The following is a 21,046-nucleotide window of genomic DNA, read 5'->3' on the forward strand; positions in this document are numbered from 1 at the left end:
TAAGTTAGAAAAGGCATTAAAACCCAGATTAAAAAACATAATGGTACCACAGCAGTCTCTTTCCATCTGAGGTTACTTTCCCTGATTTGGATTTGTCTTTTATTAAGTAATCTCTACACCCCACATGGGGTTCAAACTCACAACTCTGGGATGAAGAGTTGTATGCTCTACCAACTGAGCCTACCAGGCACCCCTGGATTTGTCTTTTAAATCCACTGAGCATGCTGCTTCGTGTCTTTGGACAACACATAGGTACTCAGTGAATACTCACTGTAAGGTTGGAAAGGTGGGTGATTCGCTACGTAAGTTCCTAAGGAGGTAAGGTGATAGCCTGGGTGCTCTAAATATGATAAATATTCGAGGAGAAATGCTTAGAAAATTATTTCACTGGGAAACAATTTTTAGAGGTTTTAACTATGTTATCTTCTTAGTTTTCGAGCAGGTACTCATCTTCACTATTGGTCTAGCTTCTTCTAAAACCAAGACTGCTGCAGGAATTATTTCATGACTAAGTATCTCCCTTTAGAGAGCTTAACTCTAATCGACAAAATAAGTTATTACTACATAAAAAAGCCAGCTGTTGCCTGTTTTTAAATTTCGATACAGGCATTGTGAGAGGCAATGTTGAAGGATTTGAAAGGCCAGGAGAACACAATCAACAGCAAAGGATATTTTGCTGGTACCTAGTAACACCTAGAGTGATGGAAAGATAATAAATTGTCAACAAAATACCTTTCTTTTTCTTATTAGATTCCCAGTGTACGAGAGCCAGCCACAAGACTCAAGCATAAAAGAGATAGGACTATTTTCCAAGCAACCTACGTTTAAAAGAAATGAGTACCGATTTATGCCTTATGTTACTTCCTGTATTCATAGACTATACACAAACTCCTAGGGAGCAAAATATGATTTTATATGATTTATATATCATATTGGACAACAATACTCAATAAAAATAAAATGTCCTCTTCTAAACACAAGCTATTGATACATATTGGTAGATAGCTCCAGTTATTGTAAAGTTAAAGTCATGGGAATGAGTCACTTCCTGAAGGTCATGAGTAGGATAAAGTCATAGACCAAATTATATTCTTCCTTCTTTATCCCCTTCCCTTACCTGTCCTCAAAAACTGGTAGTTGAGGGGTACCTGGCTGGCTCAGTCAGTGGATCATGTGACTCTTGATCTCAGGATTATGAATCCGAGCCCCACTTTGGGTGTAGAGATGGCTTAAAATCTGTTCTAAAAAATTGATAATTGAGAAAGAAATTAGCCAATTAGAATACCTTTTGTTGTGTTCACTATGATAATCATGTTGTTTTGGTGGTAGTAAAATCAATAGCAGAATGTTACTTAAATTACCATGGTTGTCCAAATCTCAGAATCTGTGAATTTGGTTTTCTTTCCCATGAGCTGACAGTGGGAAGTTTTGTTGTCTGTTAAAAATAGAGACATACTTTCCCCACTTAAAGTTTTTCAAAGGGAGCACCTGGGTAGCTCAGTCAGTTGGGTGTCTACCTTCAGCTTGGGTCGTGGTCTCAGGGTCTTGGGATCGAGTCCCCTGTCAGGCTCCCTGCTCAGTGGGGAGTCTGCTTCTCCCTCTCCCTGCTGTTCTTTCTCTCTCTTTGTCAAATAAATAAATAAAATCTTTAAAAGGAAAATAAAATCTTTTAAGGGAAAATAATGTCTGCAAGTTAAAATGTAAGCCCCTTGAAGGCAGGGACTTTGTCTTATTTTCTATTTCCCTAGCACCTATACCTGGTACATTGGAGCTCAGTAATCTATGTCGAATGATCTTTTCTGTAAACTAGAACCAAGTCGGAATTTTTTAACTAATTCTTCTGTTTTTATGAATGCTGTTTCATTAGCTTTCTCTTCCATGACTTTAATAATTGGAGGTAGAAAAAAACAGAGAGTACACTTTGTTCCTTTATGATTCAGTATCCGTAATTGTGAGACATAAACTTATTGAGAGAGATTTAAGATATAGGAAAGATGAAGGAGCAGTTACCGAAAAGCAGCAGGCCATTTAGACAACATATTCATCCAGTCATCAAATAATTTAAATTACTTTTTTTAAATGAGAGAACAGTATGTTTAGTCTCCTCAGCCCTCCTCTGTATGCTTTAAACAGATAGGTCATGGGGTATTAATCACTCTGACATAGCAAGAGAACCAATCACCTTTCCTAGTCATGCTTAATTGATAGGCTATAATCTTACTGGTTAAATTTCAAAAATCTTTTTAATTGAAAATAGAATCTGGGGCACCTGGGTAGCTCAGTGGGTTAGAGCCTCCACCTTTAGCTCAGGTCCTGGGATCGAGTCCCGTATCCGGCTCTCTGCTCCGCGGGGAGCCTGCTTCTCTCTCTCTCTCTCTCTCTCTGCCTGCCTCTCTGCCTACTTGTGATCTCTGTCAAATAAATAAATAAATAAAATCTTAAAAAAAAGAATAGAATCTGATTTTTGTTTTTATAGCTGTATAACTGCTCAACATACTGATTTCTTTAGAGAGAAAATTCCTTTCAATAATAGATTGACTCCAAATATTGATTATAGTTGGCAAAAATGCCACATAAATACTAAATTAGCCATCATCAGTGTAACAAATTGAAGTAAGCTAATTAGTGTAATAACATGACTGTATTTAACAAGTTCGGGAATAAAACAAATGTTTAACTAATTTAGAGGCAACTGATTAAAACCACAAATCCAAAACTTAATGTTAGAGGCGGCGCTACCTACACTATACAAATAATCCAGATTCCTTACCAAGTATAAAATTAACTTGAGCATTCTGACCCTTCACTATTTCTGCAAAGATCAGATTTTTTCTTGAAAATAGAACACAACAGAAAGGCAGATTTTAGGGGTTTTTTGCCCACTTTTTAAATTTATTTTTTATTTTTTAAGTAGGCACCGTGCCCAGCATGGAGCCCAACGCCATCCCAAACTCACAACCCTGATACCGAGATCTGAGCCAAAATCAAGAGTAGGACCCTTAACCAACTGAGCCACCCCGGTACCCCTCTTTTTTGCCCACTTTAACAATATACAGGGAACATTTTCATTGGAAACTAAAGATTTTGTGGTTTTTAAATCTTAGATTTTGAACAGCTGGTTCGAAGGTCTGCTTAGAACTTTTAAATGACTCAAATTCCCCGTAGGATATTAAATGTTAATATAGCCATCATTGCATTAAAGCAGCCTAGTACTTGACTTTCTCACTGGTTCTCTTTAACATAGTAGGTTAAATGAGGTATGTCTGATATGGTTCCTGCCTGCCCTCTAGCTTATTACCCACCCTCTACCTTTTTCTGAGCTCCAGCCTTGAGTTCCAAGATGTGCAATTTTCCCTCTCAACTCAGGACCTTTGCTGAAGAATTCATTCTACCTAGAATGCTGTTTACCCCTTCTCTTACCACATTTTAACTCCTTATCCTATCCATCAGCTCTAGCTAAAAAAAACAAAAACCATCTATGGGTTTGTGTATCTGGGTGGCTCAGTCAGTTGAGGCTTATTAGACTCTCGATCTCAGCTCAGGTCTTGATCTGAAAGTCTGTGAGTTTGAGCCCCATGTTGCGCCTCCCTCCCCCTGACCTGTGCTGGGTGTGGAGCCTACCTTAAAAGAAAAAAAAAAAGAGGTGGCAGCTGGCTGACTCAGTCTGCAGAGCATGACTCTTGATTTCAGGTTGAGTTCAAGCCCCCATGTTGCAGTAGAGATTACTTAAAAATAAAACCTATAAAAATATAATCATCTGAGGGGAAAACTTTGACTCTACTAGATCAGGTCTTGGTTTGACACTCTTGATAACCCGTACTTAATGACTTAACACAGTTTATAATGGTTGTTCAGTGTCTGTTTCCCCACTGGATTACGAGCTCCAAGGTATCAGGAAACCTGCTTATTCGTAGCAGAGTTGGCTAAAAAAATTATTAGTCTCAAAGTAGAACTATTGTCTTAAAATTACTAGGCATGTAAACTACATCGTACAATTCAGTCCATTCTTTGGAGCATTTGCTTTCTGACTTTATAATAGGTATTTGATGATATATCAACACCTGCTTTTTTATCCTTAGGCTTTTTTAAAAGGTTAAAATTGAGCAGTAAATAAGTGTTGACAGGGGTGTCTGGGTGGCTCAGTTGGTTGAGTGTCCGCCTTTGATTTAGGTCATTATCCCAGGGTTTGGGATCAAGCCCTGCCTCAGGCTTTCTGCTCAGCAGGAGGCCTGCTTCTCACTCTCCTTCTGCTTGCTGTTCCCCCTGCTTGTGCTCTAATAAATAAAATCTTAAAAAAAAAAATTAAGAGGTTGACAATTTCGTGATCACGCTGAGATGTTTTAATGTAAATTTTATTTTAGAAGTCATACAATAAAAAAATACAGAATGGTTTGTGATCTAAGATGGAGAGTAAATCTCCCCACCACCCTCTAATCTTTCAGTGTCACGACTACAGTTTTTTAAAAATCATGTGGTGTTAAGATACACTATAACAGTAAGAATCACTACTATTATGGAGGATTGAAACCCAATTCTATAATATGTTTAACACTGGGTTGCCAAAAGCCCATTTTCTTCACATTTAATATTCTCCCTCATTAAAGTAATATTTTTGTAACACAGGTACTTTGTACCCATACTGGTCACCAAAATTTTATAGTCTTATCTTGCAAGTGTAACACATATATAATTAAACAGTTGGTAAACATATAGAGATTGAGCACAATTAAGGCCCACAAGGTACTGCTGTGTAATGTATCTACTAACAGGTTGATCAAACCAGTAGTTATATTTGACAGCAAGAAAAAAATTAACTGGTTTCTGTTCATAGCTGTGATTAAACAAAGACTGGGTTCCTTTCTTTCAGCTGCAGAGACTAGAGATTCTGAATGCTTTTTATTTGTGGCAGATAACTGGATTGGTTTCCAAGAACATGGTACTATAGCCCCTTTAATTAGAAATTTGGCAAAACTCAAAATTATATCACACAGTAATAAACTACTAAGAAGTATCAGGCTAGAAGCAATTATCCAAATACAAAAAGCTAAATTGGCCATTCTCCGAGATACTACTTCTACATTTACCTGAACTATGTAAAGAGATATGAAGAGGCTAATAGCTGTCAGCAGAATGCGGTATGTTCCTTTTACCCAATCTTTGACATGTGATCTTTTTTTAAGCATATATGACCCTGTTTGCACACCAGCCATATGAATTGCCACATACCCCAAGGTAGAGATTATTCCTTCTCGGTTGGCATTTAATAAACCAATCCTTGTGCCACTACCATCAGTGCCATACAAAATTAACCTTTTCAGTGGGGTAAAGTCAAGGGCTAGCTGGTATAACACAATAATGCTAATGGCCACAATCCAGGATTTATTTAGAGGAAAAATAATTAAAAGCAGTGATGTTAACAGTTTCACAACTATTAAGGTAAAAAAAAAGTTCCAGTGAACTCCATACTCAGTTAAATGTTCCTGGTAGCCTATGGATTTTATAATAACTAATCGTCCTACTCCTAGGAAGACTAGCGGCCAAACAGAGTACAATGATTTTGTCAGATAATAAAATCTGGACCTGTCAGTGTATTTTCTCCTAACCTCTGGACAAACCATTGCAGCCCCAAAAATAAAACCTCCTACTCCAAAATCCATTGCTCCTGTCCCATAGAGCTCAGTTTTGGCAAATCTTCTGGGAAAAAGTGGGAAGTCCACAGCCAAAATGGCAATAGCAGTAAATGCACTGTTAATTACACGGAAACAAGAGATGGCTGGAACGTATTCTGCTTCTAAACCAATTTTCAAGAATTTTTCAAGTATTTTCTGGACAGGCAATCTGGCACAGCAAGTTCTTCTGCAGTATATTTGATAGAATAGCCCTGCCCCAAGGATAATTACAGCAAGGTGCTCAAAGAGGACAAATGAAGACAAAATGGTCAAAGTGGCCACCAGGGGAGCTATTAGGAAAACAAAGTCAGTGAAGAATCTAGTTCTCCAGGTATGTGAAGAACACAAGTGCTGTGAGAGAATGATCAGGAGTCCTCTGCACAGGATACAGAATGGAGGTAAGCATAGGCCCTGGGTGACTTCCAGCACACTGGTTCCATTGTGGTTACTGACAAAAGCTTCCTTCATCTGCTTTTGAGACATTTTTTCTTCTTCCTGTGAAAATAAGAGCAAAGGGATGCACTGGAAAAGCAATGTTCTTCTGGAATAGGCATATATATGTACAGGACTTGATTTTACTCCTTTTAAAGATTTATTAGCACGTATGTGTGTGCAGGTAGGAGCAGAGGGAGAGAAACTTAAGCACACTCCTCACTAAGCTCAGAGCCCGACAGGAGGCTCGACTTCAAGATCCTGAGATCATGACCTGAGCTGAAACCAAGAGTCCGGTGCTTAACCGCCTGCCCCACCCAGGGGCCCGATTTTACTTTTATTCCTAGATTTCAGAGCAGAACTTTAGGCCTAATGATTTCAAATCAGGGCAGGAACTAGAATTTGTGACTCCCCTTCCAAGGATTGTGGGAAGAAGCCTAACACCTCAGGATAAGAATGTCAGGGCACCTCGGTGGCACATTCGGTTACGCATCCGACTCTTGGTTTCAATTCATGTCCTCCTGAGATTGAGCCCCACCACTGGCTCTGCGCTCAACCCAGAGTCTGTTTGAAATTCTCTCTCACTCTCTCAAGTAAAAAAATAAATCTTTAAAAAAAGAAAAAAAAAAGGAGGGGCCCCTGGGTAGCTTAGTTGGTTAAGCATCTGCCTTGGGCTCTCTGCTCAGCAGGGAGTCTGCTTCTCCCTCTGTGCTCTCTCTTGATCTCACTCTCTCTTAGGTAAATAAATAAAATCTTGGGGTGCCTGGGTGGCTCAGTGGGTTAAAGCCTCTGCCTTCCTTTGGCTTAGGTCATGATCCCAGGGTCCTGGGATTGAGCCTTGCATCCAGCCTGCTTCCTCCTCTCTCTGCCTGCCTCTCTGCCTACTTGTGATCTCTGTCTGTCAAATAAATAAAATCTTCAAAATAAATAAAATCTTTAAAAAGGATAAGAATGTCATGCCAATAGTATGAAATTACTGGTTAATGAACTGTAGCTATTCTCTATATAAGGATGACTCACAAAGAAAGTTACTTTGGGATATAAATCCTGAAAATGGAATCAGTCAGAAACGAATTTCTATCACAAACATATAATATGCTATTAAAATTCTGTAATGCAAACAAAACTAATGACTTCAAGTCAAATCAGAAGAGGACAGGGAGAAAGAAGATACTTACACACCGGAGTTGGAGACCTTGGTTTGTGTGAACAGCCTCTCTGAACCCACTGCCTCCAGTACAAAATACTAGTCCTCCAATGACATCCTGAGCCCCGGGCTGCTCCCCACCTCATTCGCAGTCATGCTTTCAGGTTAGGGTGGAGATGGGTAGAGTGGATGCTAATCCTCGGGAAGGGGGCGAACGTCCAGGAAAGGCCTGGATGTTGAGCCCACGCTAGTATTCGTGGTTTCAAAGAGCTGTAAAACACCTCTCTCATATTTCAAAGTCTTTAAAGGGGCACACAGAACACGTTTGTTGACTAAACCAGAACCATGTAGAACAAATGGATGCATGCGTGCCTGACGGCCTGTCTGAGCCAGCAATAATTTCACAGGATAACAAACCGATCTAAATCGTCTGGCTTTTAGAAATAAAGGAGTCTTTTTCCTGACGGACACGCGCCACGGCCGCGCCGGCCCTTACGCCTCACGTGCCTTCGAAGTTCCGGCGCCCCGGCGGCCGGCTGTCTACTTGGGCCGGGCTGCACGACTCCCACCGCAGCCGCAGAGCCTTGCAGGAGCAACCCGCTTCCGCCTCCCGAGCCGCGCTTCCGGCCGACGTGGGGCAGCCTGCGCTTCCGGCCGGCGGGTTCCGCGCACGCGCGCGCCCCTGCCAGGACCCGAGCCCGTTTCCCAAACGCTTAGGCTCCGCGCGCCAGTTCTTGCCTGTGGTGGGCTTGCCGCACCCAGGTCTGTCAGAGGAGCCCGGAGCAGGCGTGTCACGCGCTTCACCGCCGCCCCTCGAACCTCACGACGAGTCTCTCAGAGTGGTGGGGTCAGGGGGCCCGGCTCAGTGTTCGACCATGGCGTCCTCTACCGAAGGACCCCAGGCCCTGTGAGACCCTGGAGGCCCTGCCTCCCGCGCCTCTCCCACGGGAATACGGGAGGCCAACATCTCAACCCCATCTTACCCCAGGTTCTCGAACTACTTTGCCCCAGCTGCAGCCCCTAATTCCGACCCGGGCATCCAGAGCGGGCCACGTGCGCCCGGAGCCCAGTGCGCGCCCCGCCCCGGGGGAGGAGCCGGCTGGCTCCCGGCCACTGGGCCGGAGCGGCAGCCGGCCGGTGCGCTCTGGCGGTCCCGGCTTCCTCTCCTCCCCGGCTCGCTCCCGCCCTCTCCTCTTCCCTCCCCTCCCGGGGCTCTTCCCGCCGTCTCTCCCAGCCTGCCTTTCCAGTCGCGCCTGGCGAGGGCCGCGCACTCGGCGGCTCGGGCCGTGGGACTGGTGAGTGTCACTTCGCGAGCCCGAAAGGGCGAGGAGGCCGGTTTGCCCTCGGAACGCTGAGGAACGGGGGGCATTTTCCTCTCCTTTTTCCAAAGCGCCTTTGCTTGCCCTTTCTCATTTCCTTTCTGTCTCATATCTCAGCAGGGGGTAGCCCAGCTCTTGGCCCTTGCCTAGAAAAAGAACCTTTCAGGGTCCCCATTCCACCTCTCCACCTTGCAGGCAGGCGGCGGTCCGGGGTCGGGAAAAGGTTTCAGCTGGGAGGCTGAGTCCCGTCTCCTGCCCTTGTTTTCTCACTCATAGGGACCGGGGAAGGGGCTGCTGGCCCGGATAAGCGTCAGGGCAGCCGCGCCCTTGGCTGGGGTCACATCCACCTTCCTGGGAAGGACACACTCTCCCCGTACCAGGTGCTTCCGGACCGGCATCCCAGCCCTAGTCCCAGCGGGCACCTCGTCCAAAGAGGGAGTCAGAGGGAGTCCTGGTTCCCGCTGGGAACCCGGGGGCGGGTCCAGCTAGGTTCCCGGGACCCTTACCCAGCTCTTCTCGCTTGCCCTCCCACTGTCCTCCAAGCGGAGGACGAACCTGAGGCTGGGGAGGAGGAGGAGGAGGAGCTAGTGATCAGGTTGCCTCTTGCCCTGACTCAGTGTTTCATCTGCATGTTACCATCTCCTTTCTGCCCACAGTGGTCACACCCTTTCCAGAAATTCCTGGCTGGTAACCGCCAAGCTGGGGGGGTGCAAGAGCTGGGAGAACTGGAGAAAACCGCTCTAATCTGACTTGACTCTGGCTGGGAACGGAGGCTGCCTCATAATAGCCAACATTTGCAAAGCGTTCTCTGAGGTACTAGCCCAATTGATCTTTACCTCAGTATTCTGAGGTGTAGGTATTAGTATTCCTTTTTGCAAACGAATAAACGGAATAAGGCTTAGAGAGCTCTTGTGATCTGTCTTGGAGGAGTTGTGGGCTTTGATTTCTAACTCCACAACCTATTATGCTCCCCCTAATCCTTTCTTTTAAAATGAGCTTCAAATTGAGGGAGCTTTGTTCTGCTTGACTCTCTGGTTGCCCTCTCCATGGCTGTCCCTTATATGGTCATGTCCCCATATGGTCAATGTCCAAGGTGAATATGCCCAACACATTCCTGATGCTCTTCTCTGTCCTTTTTCCAGTTTGTATGAAGTCCCTATCCCTGAAGTCTTTCACATGCTAGATATATTCAGAGCCTCAAACAAGTCTCTGCCAGGGTCAGTCCATTACAGACACCCCTCATCCTCATCCCTCCTTGCCAGGGAGGTGTAATGCCTGGGAAATCCTAAGTCTTAGGGTCTCTTAACAGTTTTTCAGAGATTGGCCTTGGTATAGCCTCACAACACCCCCTTCTCAGATTTTCCTCCTCTGAAATCTTTGCATTTTTAAAGTTGACACTGGACTGTTCTACCTGGTTAGTGTCCCCAAATGGATTATCCATCCTCCGTAGTCCTTACTAGTAATAACAATATTCCCCATCTGACTGAATATTCAGATTTATACTCCATGACATCATTTACCTTCACAACTACTCCTTGTGAGGTAGATTTTACTACCTCCATTTTCAAGATGAAGGATGAAGGTGGGCCGGGAAGGAGATCAGTGGCTTTCCTGTGAATGAGCTGTGATTTTGCTCCCACACAACTGCTTTCCTAGAGTGTCAAGAATTGACTCCAGCCATCCTGGTCTATCAGTTTTACTCGCTATACAAAAATAGGATCTTTCTGTTTACTTAGAGAGGGTAGGGCATGAGACTCCTCTGTCTCCCAGTATCTCTATCCTCCATAGCACATTGATTCAGAACATATGCAGCCCCATCCCAAACCTCTGTAGTAAAACTGGCCCTGAAGAGCCTGGGGAGCTCCTGGAGGCTCTCATAAAAGTTTCCCCTGTTCCCTAATTGTCAGTGGATAGGACAGACTTTCCCTCTCTGCCCAGGCTTGCCTTGACTCTTGTTTTGATTCCCCTTGCTTGGCGGGAGGAGCATGAGTGAGTCACCCTGACGAAACCCTCACTCGTGTTTGGCCCTTGTCTTCTCTCTCATGTCGTAGGCTCTGAGGTGACTCATCTCAGATTGCTCCAGAACTGAGCCTTTTGCTGGACCTATGTTCCAACTTGTGCCTCCATGACCAGGTGGATAGCACTCCTCATGCCTGTGACCCAGAACCCTGGCTGACCACACTGAGGCAGGATGTTCCAGCAGGTAAAACCTCACCCTTAGGTAACCTAGGCCCTGAATCATCTAAGGCACTTCCCATCTGTCAGTTAGGTGGCTGAATGACGATTCTACTTGCCCTAACCTGGAAGGAAGGGAAAGATCCCTCAAAGGTCTTTCTTCTCACTCTTCACATAGTCACTCTGGTGCCTTTCACCTGTCATTGAGAGGTTTTTCCTGATACCTAATTTGAATCTCCCTTATTGTGGTCTTTAGTCCTTTTTCCTGGAATGAGTAAGATGGGACGGGTAAGATGGGATGGGGAGGGGACTCCTTAGAGTACTTTGGTGACTTCACAACCCTGAACCAGGGAGGGAGTCCTGAGAGATGTCCCTGCCAGCCTGAACTGTTGAGGTACAGTGAATGCCTGAGGCTTCCAAGAGGAGGTATTCTTTGAAGCTGAACCTTAAAGAATATGTAGGAATTAGCTAGGTGGAGAAGGGAAGTAAGCAGTCCAAGCAGAGGTGTCAGTGCAAAATGTGGGTGAAGATACGTGCATGGAAATATAGGAGTCTGATGAATGGATCATGAAGCGCATGGTGAGGGGTTCCTATTGTGGCCCTTACTCCAGGCCTCTGCCTCTCTAAAAATTCTACTGTGGCCCCAGGCCTTCAGAAGTCCAAATCACCCATATCCTATCCGTATCATCCTTTTCATGCAGCTCATGCTCCAAAGAGAATGCCAGTAGATAGATATTTGCTGCATTTTTATTTACAAAATGTGGCCAGGCACTGGGCTGAGGCAGATGTTTAAGGTGATACCTGCTCTCCAGGAGCTCAGAGTCTGGTGGAATACTAGGCAGGTAAGTGCCTGAGACTAGGATGACCAGGTGGAAAGCCAGCCAGCCTCAAGGGAGCCCTGGTAGACACTGCTGCTTGATCATCTTCCAGACTTTTGTCTTATGAAATGAGCTTGAGACTAGGGAGAAGCTGGCAAGACAATTGTCTGCTCTGGGCTTTTTTTGTGTTTAACTTTTTTTTTTTTCTTATTAAAAAAGCAGTAATGTTCATCATAACCATACTGGCAGCTGCTCTGTGTTGAGCCCCACCTAAGTAGTAGGTACTAGTCTAAGCATTTTACATGAATAATTTTGTTTAGTCCTCAGGTAAGTTACAGTGTTACGTGTACAGAGCTACTATATCCCCATTTTGGAGATAAAGGTCAGAGAGGTTATGTGACTTATTTAAGGTCTCATTCACCATAAGCAATGTGGAAAATATAAGCAACAAGAACATTAAAATTACCTGTAAGTATACTACCCAGAGATAACATTTTAGAAAATATCCTTTTTTCCCCTAAGTATATATTTTTAAAATGTTTGAAGCTATCATACTTTTTTGTAACCTGCTTTATTCCTTTGTAAGGATATACTATAAATGTCCACCATTAGGACATGTGGGTTGTTTTCAATTTTTTTACCATTATAGATAGCTCAGTATATACTGAATATTCCTATGGCCTTTACATAGCATCATTTTCTAAAAGAATTGTGGGCTAAAGAGGTGTGTGCTTTTCAGGCCTTGATATATCATTGCCTAATTGAAGAAGAGCTGTTTTTAAAAGAATAATAATAGCTAACTTTGGGTGCATATACCAGGTACCTTCTCTAAATACTTGATGTGCTTATTAGGGTCTGACGTAGGTGCTATCAGCATTCCCATTTTATAGATGAGAAAAACTGAAGCACAGAGAGTTTAAGTAATTTACATAACATTATGCAACTAGTAAGTGGTAGAATCAGAATTCAAATCCAGAAAATCTAGCTTTAAGGTTTAGGCTCTTGACTATTATACTCAGCTACCTAACTAGGTGGATCAGAGCTGATCTTAAAATATGGCTTGGCTTGTGATTTCCACCCCCTCCATCCCCAGAGTAGAGTGATTTGCATGGTTCCAGCCATGGTCTGACCTCAGCATTTATCCTGGAGGCCAAGAGCCTGCCTTGTGAATTATGGTGGGCCTACATTCAGAGAACAGGCAATATCTTTGGAAAGAAACTTGTTGCTGGGCCTCTCAAGTGACACTTTCCACCTTGGGAACTTTGAACTTTATAGGTTCACTAATCTCATTGAAACCTACACAGTCGTATTATGGACTCCCTTCTCCAAAAGCAGATTTCAGCCAGGTACTACTGTTTTCTATTCCCCACCCCATCTTCCCTGCAGTCTCCAGAGAGATAAGAGGAAAAATGAGAAATACGGAAAGTAGAAACATGTGGAAAGTGTTGGCATCAATGATCAGAAAGGGCGAAAGAGAAACAGCCTTTTCCCCTTGGTGCCTATTCTTAACCTCATCCAGCTTCCAAGTCAGGCTCCCTATCAAGTGGACCCAGGGCAGAGGAAGCTAACTAAAAACCCAGGCTAAATTTAAGCCCAGAGAGCCAGGTGATGAAGGCATGAGGCTACCTCACAGCTGGTTTTTCATCACATGCTAAATGTTCTTTTTCAGAAAACACCCAAACCATGGTTCTTTCCTGGGGGAGGAGTGGTTTGTGATCCCCTATAGCAGTCCCCCACCTTGGTCCTCACCCCTACCAGGCCCAGTAAGGCTGGTGGCTGGCCAGCCTGGAAGCTGGCACTCATTCAGAGGAGAGGGGATAGCATTTTTTCATTTACTGAGTACACACTGTGTGCCAGGCACTAAGTGCTTTGGGTGTCTCTTTATTTTTCTGTCCAGTAGCCCTGCAAACTGGTTTTATTTTCCTTTATTTACAAATAAAGAAGCTGTGGCTCAGAGAAGTTAAGTAACTTACCCAGGCTCACAGTCTTAGTATGTGGCAGAACTGAAATTTTGAACTAACCAGATTATGGTAGTAGAAGCCTGTTCTCTTTCTTCAGGCCCTCACCCCTCTATTACTGCCAGCTTGTCTCAGTCCCAGCTTTCATGGCCCTCTTCTCATGGCTTCTCAGGTTAATGGTCACAGTTCAGGCTCTGGTGCCCAAGGTGGGGAGTCCCTCAGAGAAGACCTGCAGGAGTTCCTGAGCGGGGAAGCCCCGCTGCACCAGCTAGATGACCTCACCAAGGTGAATCCTGTGACACTGGAGACAGGTACGGGCCTCCCTCTCCTCGACAACGCTGTCTCCAAACAGCCCTTGGTGCCTGCCTGGCTCAGTTGGTGGAGCGTGCAGCTCTTGATCTTGGGCCTGTGGGTTTGAGCCTCGTGTTGGGTGTAGAGATTACTTAAAGATAAAATCTTTAAAAAGGTGCCATCTCCAATAGCATGGAGATGATGTGGGTAGTCCACACAGCTTTCCCTGGCCAAACCAAGGCAGGCAGGACCTCGAGCCAGATAGGCTGCTCCAGACCTTTGCCTGGCAGCTGCACACAGACTCCCCAGGGCAGACTTTGCTCCAGATTTGGGGCTCATCTTAATTAGATCTTGTACCTATTCATCAGGGAGCTGCTAGGAACTAAAGGCACTTGGCTAATTGCTAGTAGCACTGTTAGGCCAGTGTTTGTGTGGGCAGTTGTATCTATATTTGAGCCAGAGTTTGCTAAAGGTGCCTCTGCCTCAGTCTTGAGGTGTTTGCAGGCTCGGTACGCAGCAGACACATTCTACACCAATGCTGGCTGCGCCCTGGTCGCTCTGAACCCCTTCAAGCCCGTCCCTCAGCTCTACTCACCAGCACTGATGAGAGAGTACCACGCTGCTCCTCAGCCCCAGGTAAGACTCAGCCACATCCTGGGCCTCAGGGCTCCGCCATATCCCCCAGGCCTCCTTGCAGCTTCCCCATCATTATCCATCTATTCACCAGCCATGCGGTCATTCAGAGTCTGCTGGTGCCATGGCCCTGCCCACCAAGGGCTTGAAGAATTCTGGACACAGGACAGGTGCAAAATGAGATATAAATAAATACTTGTTTAACTGAGTTTGGAACCTAAAATAAAAAGATAGGATAATGGAATTTTTTTTCTTGTTTGTGGTGTTATTAATAGGGACAGATTTATGAAGGTATATTTGTATATTTAATGAACCTTTTTGGGGGGGGGAGAATAAAATTACGTATAATAAGGAAGGCCCTAGAAAATTCAGCACTTGTTCCTCTCCTCCAAGAGGAATGAGAGGAATAAATTCTGGTGGGGTTGGAGTTGGAGCAGGCAGCAAATAGGCTAGCTGGTGCTTAAGTGCATGATGTCCTCAGAGAGAGGGAAGAGCAAATTTGCTGGCAGGAAGGGTGCTGTCAAGGAGAGAGACAGCAGATGAGATGGGAAGATGAGATAAGCCAGGGCTGCTGGCGAAGGGTCTGAAGCATCACAGCAGGTGGAATATATCCACAGTGCAGCTTCCCCAGAGGTGGAGGGACTGACTGGAGCCCGCCATGGGGATAATTACTCTGGAAGCTGGGGGAGTCAAGTTCAGAAATGTGAAACAAGATACAGGGAGAACAGGGGCGCCTGGGTGGCTCAGTGGGTTAAGCCTCTGCCTTCAGCTCAGGTCATGATCCCAGGGTCCTGGGATCGAGCCCCACATCCGGCTCTCTGCTCATCGGAGAACCTGCTTCCTCTTCTCTCTGCCTCTCTCTCTGCCTGCCTCTCTGCCTACTTGTGATCTCTGTCTGTCAAATAAGTAAGTAAAATCTTCAAAAAAAAAAAAAAAAGATATAGGGAGAACAGTTGGAGGCTTTTAATAGTTCAGGGAAGAGGAGGCTGGGGCAGAGGCAGGTGCAGAGAGGGAAGGCTCTGTCACTATCCACAGCAGTGCCTTCTCTCCAGGAATCTGTGGATAGATGGTGATTGCTGGGTGGGCCATGCTGGGCTGGCTAGGCATTGTGCAGATGGCCTGGCCCCCCAGGAGCTCATGCATGGTTAAGTGTCTAAGTCTTCCCTGAGAGCCCATATCTCACTGAGAGCCTCTTCAAAGGCAAAAGCCATGTCATGGTTTCCTGTTTCCCCAGTGCCCAGTTTAGTGCCTGGCACATTGAGGATAATTAGTATTTGTAGATGGAAAGAAGAATAGCGGCCTTGAAATTCAAGTCACATGGTTACAATTACTTGCTGAGTGGCCTTGGGAAGGTTATTTAACACCTCCAAACCTCAGATTTCTTGTCCATAAAATAGGATTAGCTATCCAACTAATGGATAGATTTTTTAGGCAGTAACTTGTAGGAAAGTTCTTTGCATGCTGCAGAGTACAGTAACATAAAATAATAAGCAGCAGAATAAGACTTAAGGTAAGATGAAACGGGAGGACGAAGTGTTAAGGTTATAGACTGGTCAAGGCCAGTGCTGCTTCCATACTAAGAGAAGATGAGTGGAGACAGCCATCATAGGGCTCCCACGGTTGGGTCTAACACTGTTATATCCAAGAGATTTTTCTAGAGGAAACCTCCTGGCACTGCTGTTGGCAGCCTCCCCTCTCAGCCGTCATTTGATCAACCACTACTTGGAGACAGGCGTTCCCTTATGTGACCTCTCACCCCTTGATGTTTTAGAAACTGAAGCCCCACATCTTCACTGTGGGTGAACAGACCTACAGGAATGTCAAGAGCCTGATTGAGCCAGTCAACCAATCTATCATTGTCAGCGGAGAGAGTGGTGCTGGAAAGGTAGGAGGGCCTCTTTCTTACCCTGTCAACTTTGTGACTGGTGGGGTGGGCAGAGAAGAAGGAGGTCATTCCTTGTGGAGTTGTTTGCTGCCTAGTCATTCCCAGATAGGCTAGCTAAAGCAGGGAGTGAGCGTGCAGTGGTAAGCAAGCACTGGGCAGGAAGTCAAGAGACAGCGTTTTAGTCCAGGCTCTTCCACGTAACCCTGGGTGAGATATTTTTTCTCTCAGTCTTCATTTTTCTCAAAGATCTCAGCTCTGACACCACTGGAAACAAAAGTCAGCTGTTGGGGATTCCAGAATATGGTTAAGAGGTTCTGCAAACCTCAGTCTTTCATTTGTAACATGACAGGGATAGGAGGACCAAATTGTAAATCATGGGACTCCTATGAGAGTTAAATGGACCAATGCACATAGGCACTTGGTGGCACACTTGGCACATGGCAGCACTCTAGAAGTACCTGGGGTTACTGGTGGGAAAGGGTTTATTGGAGTAGTCCACCCACTACATGGGTTGGCCATGATGGCAAGGACAGTGCATTGGGCCAGCTGTGGGGAAGGACAGAATCATTTGATGCAGTCATGTGGCTCCCTGGGTGCCCAAACCACAACAGGTGAGACAGAATGCTACACAGGGCTGGTTCAGGAGTTGCACAGCTGGTCAGAGGAGGCCACCAGGCCAGGCCTCGCCACCTTCTTGCCAAGGCTCACCCAGCCACCCCACCCTTTCCACAATGCTTTTACCATCACAAGGGATTTTTTTAGACCATAAACTGCCTCTGCCTGTACTTACATGTGAGAGAATTGCTGAGCACTGAGTACCTGCCAGCTTCTAGGCCGTGGGCTAGCCACTAAAGAGTGGCAGGGGAAGGAACAGAGATGAAAAATGCGACATACGGCTTTCGGGGGCCTCTTAGTCCACTGGGAAAGACAAGGAAACAGGTGAAAATAGTAAGCTGCAGGGATGACAGCTTGGACTTGGGTGTGGAGAAGATCTTCAAGAGCTCTTTCGAAGTGGCCAGTGCAGTGGCTCATACCCAGCTCGTAGAGGAAGCCCATTGTCCTCCAGAATTGCTCTGGGGAGCAGAGGCGGACCTGGCCTGAAACCCATGCCACCGGAGCTCAGTACCTTTATTGAGCAGCCGCTATGGTCTTTTGCTGGGTCTGTATTTTTTTTTTTAAAGCTCATTTTTAATAAGTAGTAGCATAATTACATAGTTCAAAAACCAAGCAATACCGCAGGGCTTACAAAGAAGAACAGTAGGGGCACCTGGGTGGCTCAGTGGGTTAAGCCTCTGCCTTCAGGTCATGATCTCAGGTCATGATCTCAGGGTCCTGGGATCGAGCCCCAAATCAGGCTCTCTGCTCAGCAGGGAGCCTGCTTTCCCTCTCTCTGCCTGTTGCTCTGCCTACTTGTGATCTCTCTCTCTGTCAAATAAATAAATTAAAAAACAAAAAAACCCAGCAGCCCTACCCATATCTACCAAGACTATCGCTCTCTTCCAGAGGCAACGACTTTCACATATTCTAGCAGTTTATTTGGGCGTTTGCATCAGTATTTCTTTTTTTTTTTTTTTAAGATTTTATTTATTTATTTGACAGAGAGATCACAAGTAGGCAGAGAAAGAGGGGGAAGTGGGCTCCCCGCTGAGCAGAGAGCCCGATGCGGGGCTCCATCCCAGGACCGAAGGCAGAGGCTTAACCCACTGAGCCACCCAGGCACCCTGTATCCATATTTCTTTCTTTCTTTTTTTTTTTTTTAAGATTTTATTTATTTATTTGACAGACAGAGTTCACAAGTAGGCAGAGAGGCAGGCAGAGAGAGAGGAGAAAGCAGGCTCTCCACGGAGCAGAGAGCCCGACGAGGGGCTTGATCCCAGGACCCTGGGATCATGACCTGAGCCGAAGGCAGAGGCTTTAACCCACTGAGCCACCCAGGCGCCCCTGCATCCATATTTCTAAACAACATCCTTTTATTAAGTTTTCAGTTTTTTACCTGATTGTTCATTTTCAGGTATGATAAGGATTTAGCCCTATTTCTCTGCCCCCAGATACATAAATGTCACGATTTCTAGTTAATATGCGGTATTACAGCCATGGATATATTGCTCATAGCAAAGCAGTATAATAGACTATCCTTTCTTGTATAATTTTACTTTCCCTCTACTTCATAATTGCCCTGTTTTTTCACTTGTTTAGTTTCTGTATACCTATTATTAAGTTATTACTAAACCTATCACCAAAGCTGCATAACACCTGTCCACTGGCCAGAACATCAGATCCTTTTTTTTTCTTGGTGATGTTCTTCCCAGAGCTCCCATATCTCTGGCTCCCACCTGGACTGGTGGCTGTCAGTGGGTGTTGCCACACAGTTATTACTTGGGAGCTTCTCTGCCTCACTCCGGGGATCCCCCAATTGCCCTTTGTCCTATGACAAACTCCCTGCCCCCAAAAAGCCTGTTGCTGGAGCCCATGGCTTCAGCTTCTTAATGGCCTTGTTTTTATGGAGCACATTCTTTAGTAGCTTCTTGGAAAAGGTACATGTGGGCAGATTTTTTAGTTGTTGCACCTCTGAAAATGTTTATTTTGCCTCAAATTTTATATGTTGGCTGGATTTTATAATTCCAGGTTGGAGACCATTTTCTTTCCAAATTTATAAGGTTTTTTCCTTCTCTGTTTTTTGAGTGTTGTGATTGAGAGTCCCAATCCATAATGGTGATTTGTGTTTTGTTTTGTTTTTTTCAAAAGCTTTTAACAGTCTTAATTTTTATTCATAGGTATTAAAACTCACAGTGCTGTGTCTTGGTATGGTTGTTTTGTTTTGTTTCATTTGCTGTGCTGGATATTTTGTGTGGATTTTTTTAACCCGTTCTTTTGTTGGGGGAAATTTGTATTACAGCTAATAATTTAATAATTTCCTCCCTCCTGTTTTCTCTTCTTGGATCTCCTGTTAGAAAGAAGTTTGATTAATTATCTAATATTCTTATTTTTCTCACTTATTCTTCTGTCTCAATATTTTGTTTTACCTTCTGGGAGATATTCTCTACCTTCCAATTTTTTGGATTTTTGTTAAAAAAGGTTAGAGTTCTCTCTTGTTCTCTGAATATTATTCCCTACTGCCCCACCATCCTGGTCTTATTTCACAGATCAGTATTTTTTATTTATTTATTTATTTATTTATTTATCATTATTTTTTAATTTATTTGACACAGAGAGAGAGATCACAGGTAGGCAGAGAGGCAGGCAGAGAGAGCGGGGGGAAGCAGGCTCCATGCTGAGCAGAGAGCCTGATGCAGAGCTCGATCCCAGGACCCTGAGATCATGACCTGAGCCGAAGGCAGAGGCTTAACCCTCTGAGCCACCCAGGTACCCCTCAGTATCTTATTTTTGAGGATACTTAATTATTTTGTCTTCTGCTCCTTGCATTGACTTTGTTTCCTTCTAGTTCCTTTTCCTTCATTTGTTGTGATATTTGTCATTTGTGTAAAAGAGTTGATGATCACTGTTTCTGTTCATATTTAAGAATAAAGCATTGGGGCGCCTGGGTGGCTCAGTGGGTTAAAGTCTCTGCCTTCGGCTCAGGTCATGATCCCAGGGTCCTGGGATCGAGCCCCGCATTGGGCTCTCTGCTCTAAAAGAGCCTGCTTCCTCCTCTCTCTCTCCCTGCCTCTCTGCCTACTTGTGAACTCTGTCTGTCAAATAAATAAATAAAATCTTAAAAAAAAAATAAAAGAGAGGATCCATTAAAAAAAAAAAAGAATAAAGCATTAAATGCTTCATTAAGCAACTGATTAGAATCTTCATGTTTATAGATAGGATTGTCAACCAGGGAGCCTCACTGTAGGTAGCTTTTGAAACCTGTGGGACCCTGAATGTCCACAACTTTTCTCATAAGCTTGTCAGGCTCCAGAAAAGATTCTTTAGCACAGATATGGAAACTATAAAGAGTTAAATGAAAACGATAAAAAGTAAAAGTATAATGAATAATTGTTTCATGCTTATCAACAGACCAGACTTGCAGATGAATACATCAGTGAATTTGAGAGTAAATCAATAGGAATAATTCAAATTGAGAAACAGAGAGAAGCACATCTGAGAGCCGTGGTACGGTAGCCCATGGTCTACCATAGTTGTTCTTGGTGCACCAGGAGAAAGAGAACATATGGGTCAGAGGTGATACCTTACACAATGAACAAAAGATGACAAGCACAGATCCAAGAAGTTCAGAAAGCAAAAGCAGATGAATACAAAGAAAACAAATTGCTGAAAACCAAACATAAGGAGCAAACTTTTATGGGAACCAGAAAAAAAGAAATATTACGGCAAGAGAAACAAAGATAAGAGTGCCAATGGGCATCTTTCAAAAACTGCAAGCCCAGGGATGCCTGGGTGGCACAGTCAGTTGAGCATCTGACTCTTGGTTCCAGTACAGGTCATGATGTCAGGGTGGTGGGATCAAGCCCTGTGTCGGGCTCCACACTCAGCACAGAATCTGCTTCAGATTCTCTCTCCTTCCCTCTGCCCATTCTGCTCATGCTCTCTCTCACTCTCTTGCTCAAAAAATAAGTCAGTCAATCTTTAAAACAAAAACAAGCAGGGACGCCTGGGTGGCTCAGTTGGTTAAGCAGCTGCCTTCGGCTCAGGTCATGATCCCAGCGTCCTGGGATCGAGTCCCACATCGGGCTCCTTGCTTGGCAGGGAGCCTGCTTCTCCCTCTGCCTC

At 44.7% G+C, this 21,046-nt stretch overlaps 2 protein-coding genes across 2 annotated transcripts in view; one reads left to right on the plus strand and one right to left on the minus strand.

Moving 5' to 3' along the window:
• Positions 1-4,326: 4,326 nt before the first annotated feature.
• On the minus strand, positions 4,327-7,412 carry PIGW (phosphatidylinositol glycan anchor biosynthesis class W). The gene is made up of 2 exons (XM_080826419.1): positions 7,280-7,412; positions 4,327-6,164 (listed from the first exon to the last, which is right to left on the minus strand). Exon 2 carries the CDS (start codon positions 6,150-6,152, stop codon positions 4,644-4,646), a length of 1,509 nt encoding a protein of 502 aa, XP_080682545.1. The 5' UTR covers positions 6,153-6,164; positions 7,280-7,412; the 3' UTR covers positions 4,327-4,643.
• A 3,315-nt stretch (positions 7,413-10,727) lies between these two features.
• MYO19 (myosin XIX) overlaps positions 10,728-21,046 on the plus strand; it is a 30,065-nt gene continuing 19,746 nt past the window's right edge. The window contains exons 1-4 of the mRNA XM_080826413.1: positions 10,728-10,770; positions 13,691-13,829; positions 14,297-14,445; positions 16,214-16,327. Of these exons, the coding sequence (XP_080682539.1) occupies positions 10,759-10,770; positions 13,691-13,829; positions 14,297-14,445; positions 16,214-16,327 (414 nt within the window). The 5' untranslated portion in view covers positions 10,728-10,758. The remainder of the gene's footprint in view (positions 10,771-13,690; positions 13,830-14,296; positions 14,446-16,213; positions 16,328-21,046) is intronic.

Source organism: Martes martes, assembly GCF_963455335.1.
Source record: "Martes martes genome assembly, chromosome: 16".
Lineage (NCBI taxonomy): Eukaryota > Metazoa > Chordata > Mammalia > Carnivora > Mustelidae > Martes > Martes martes.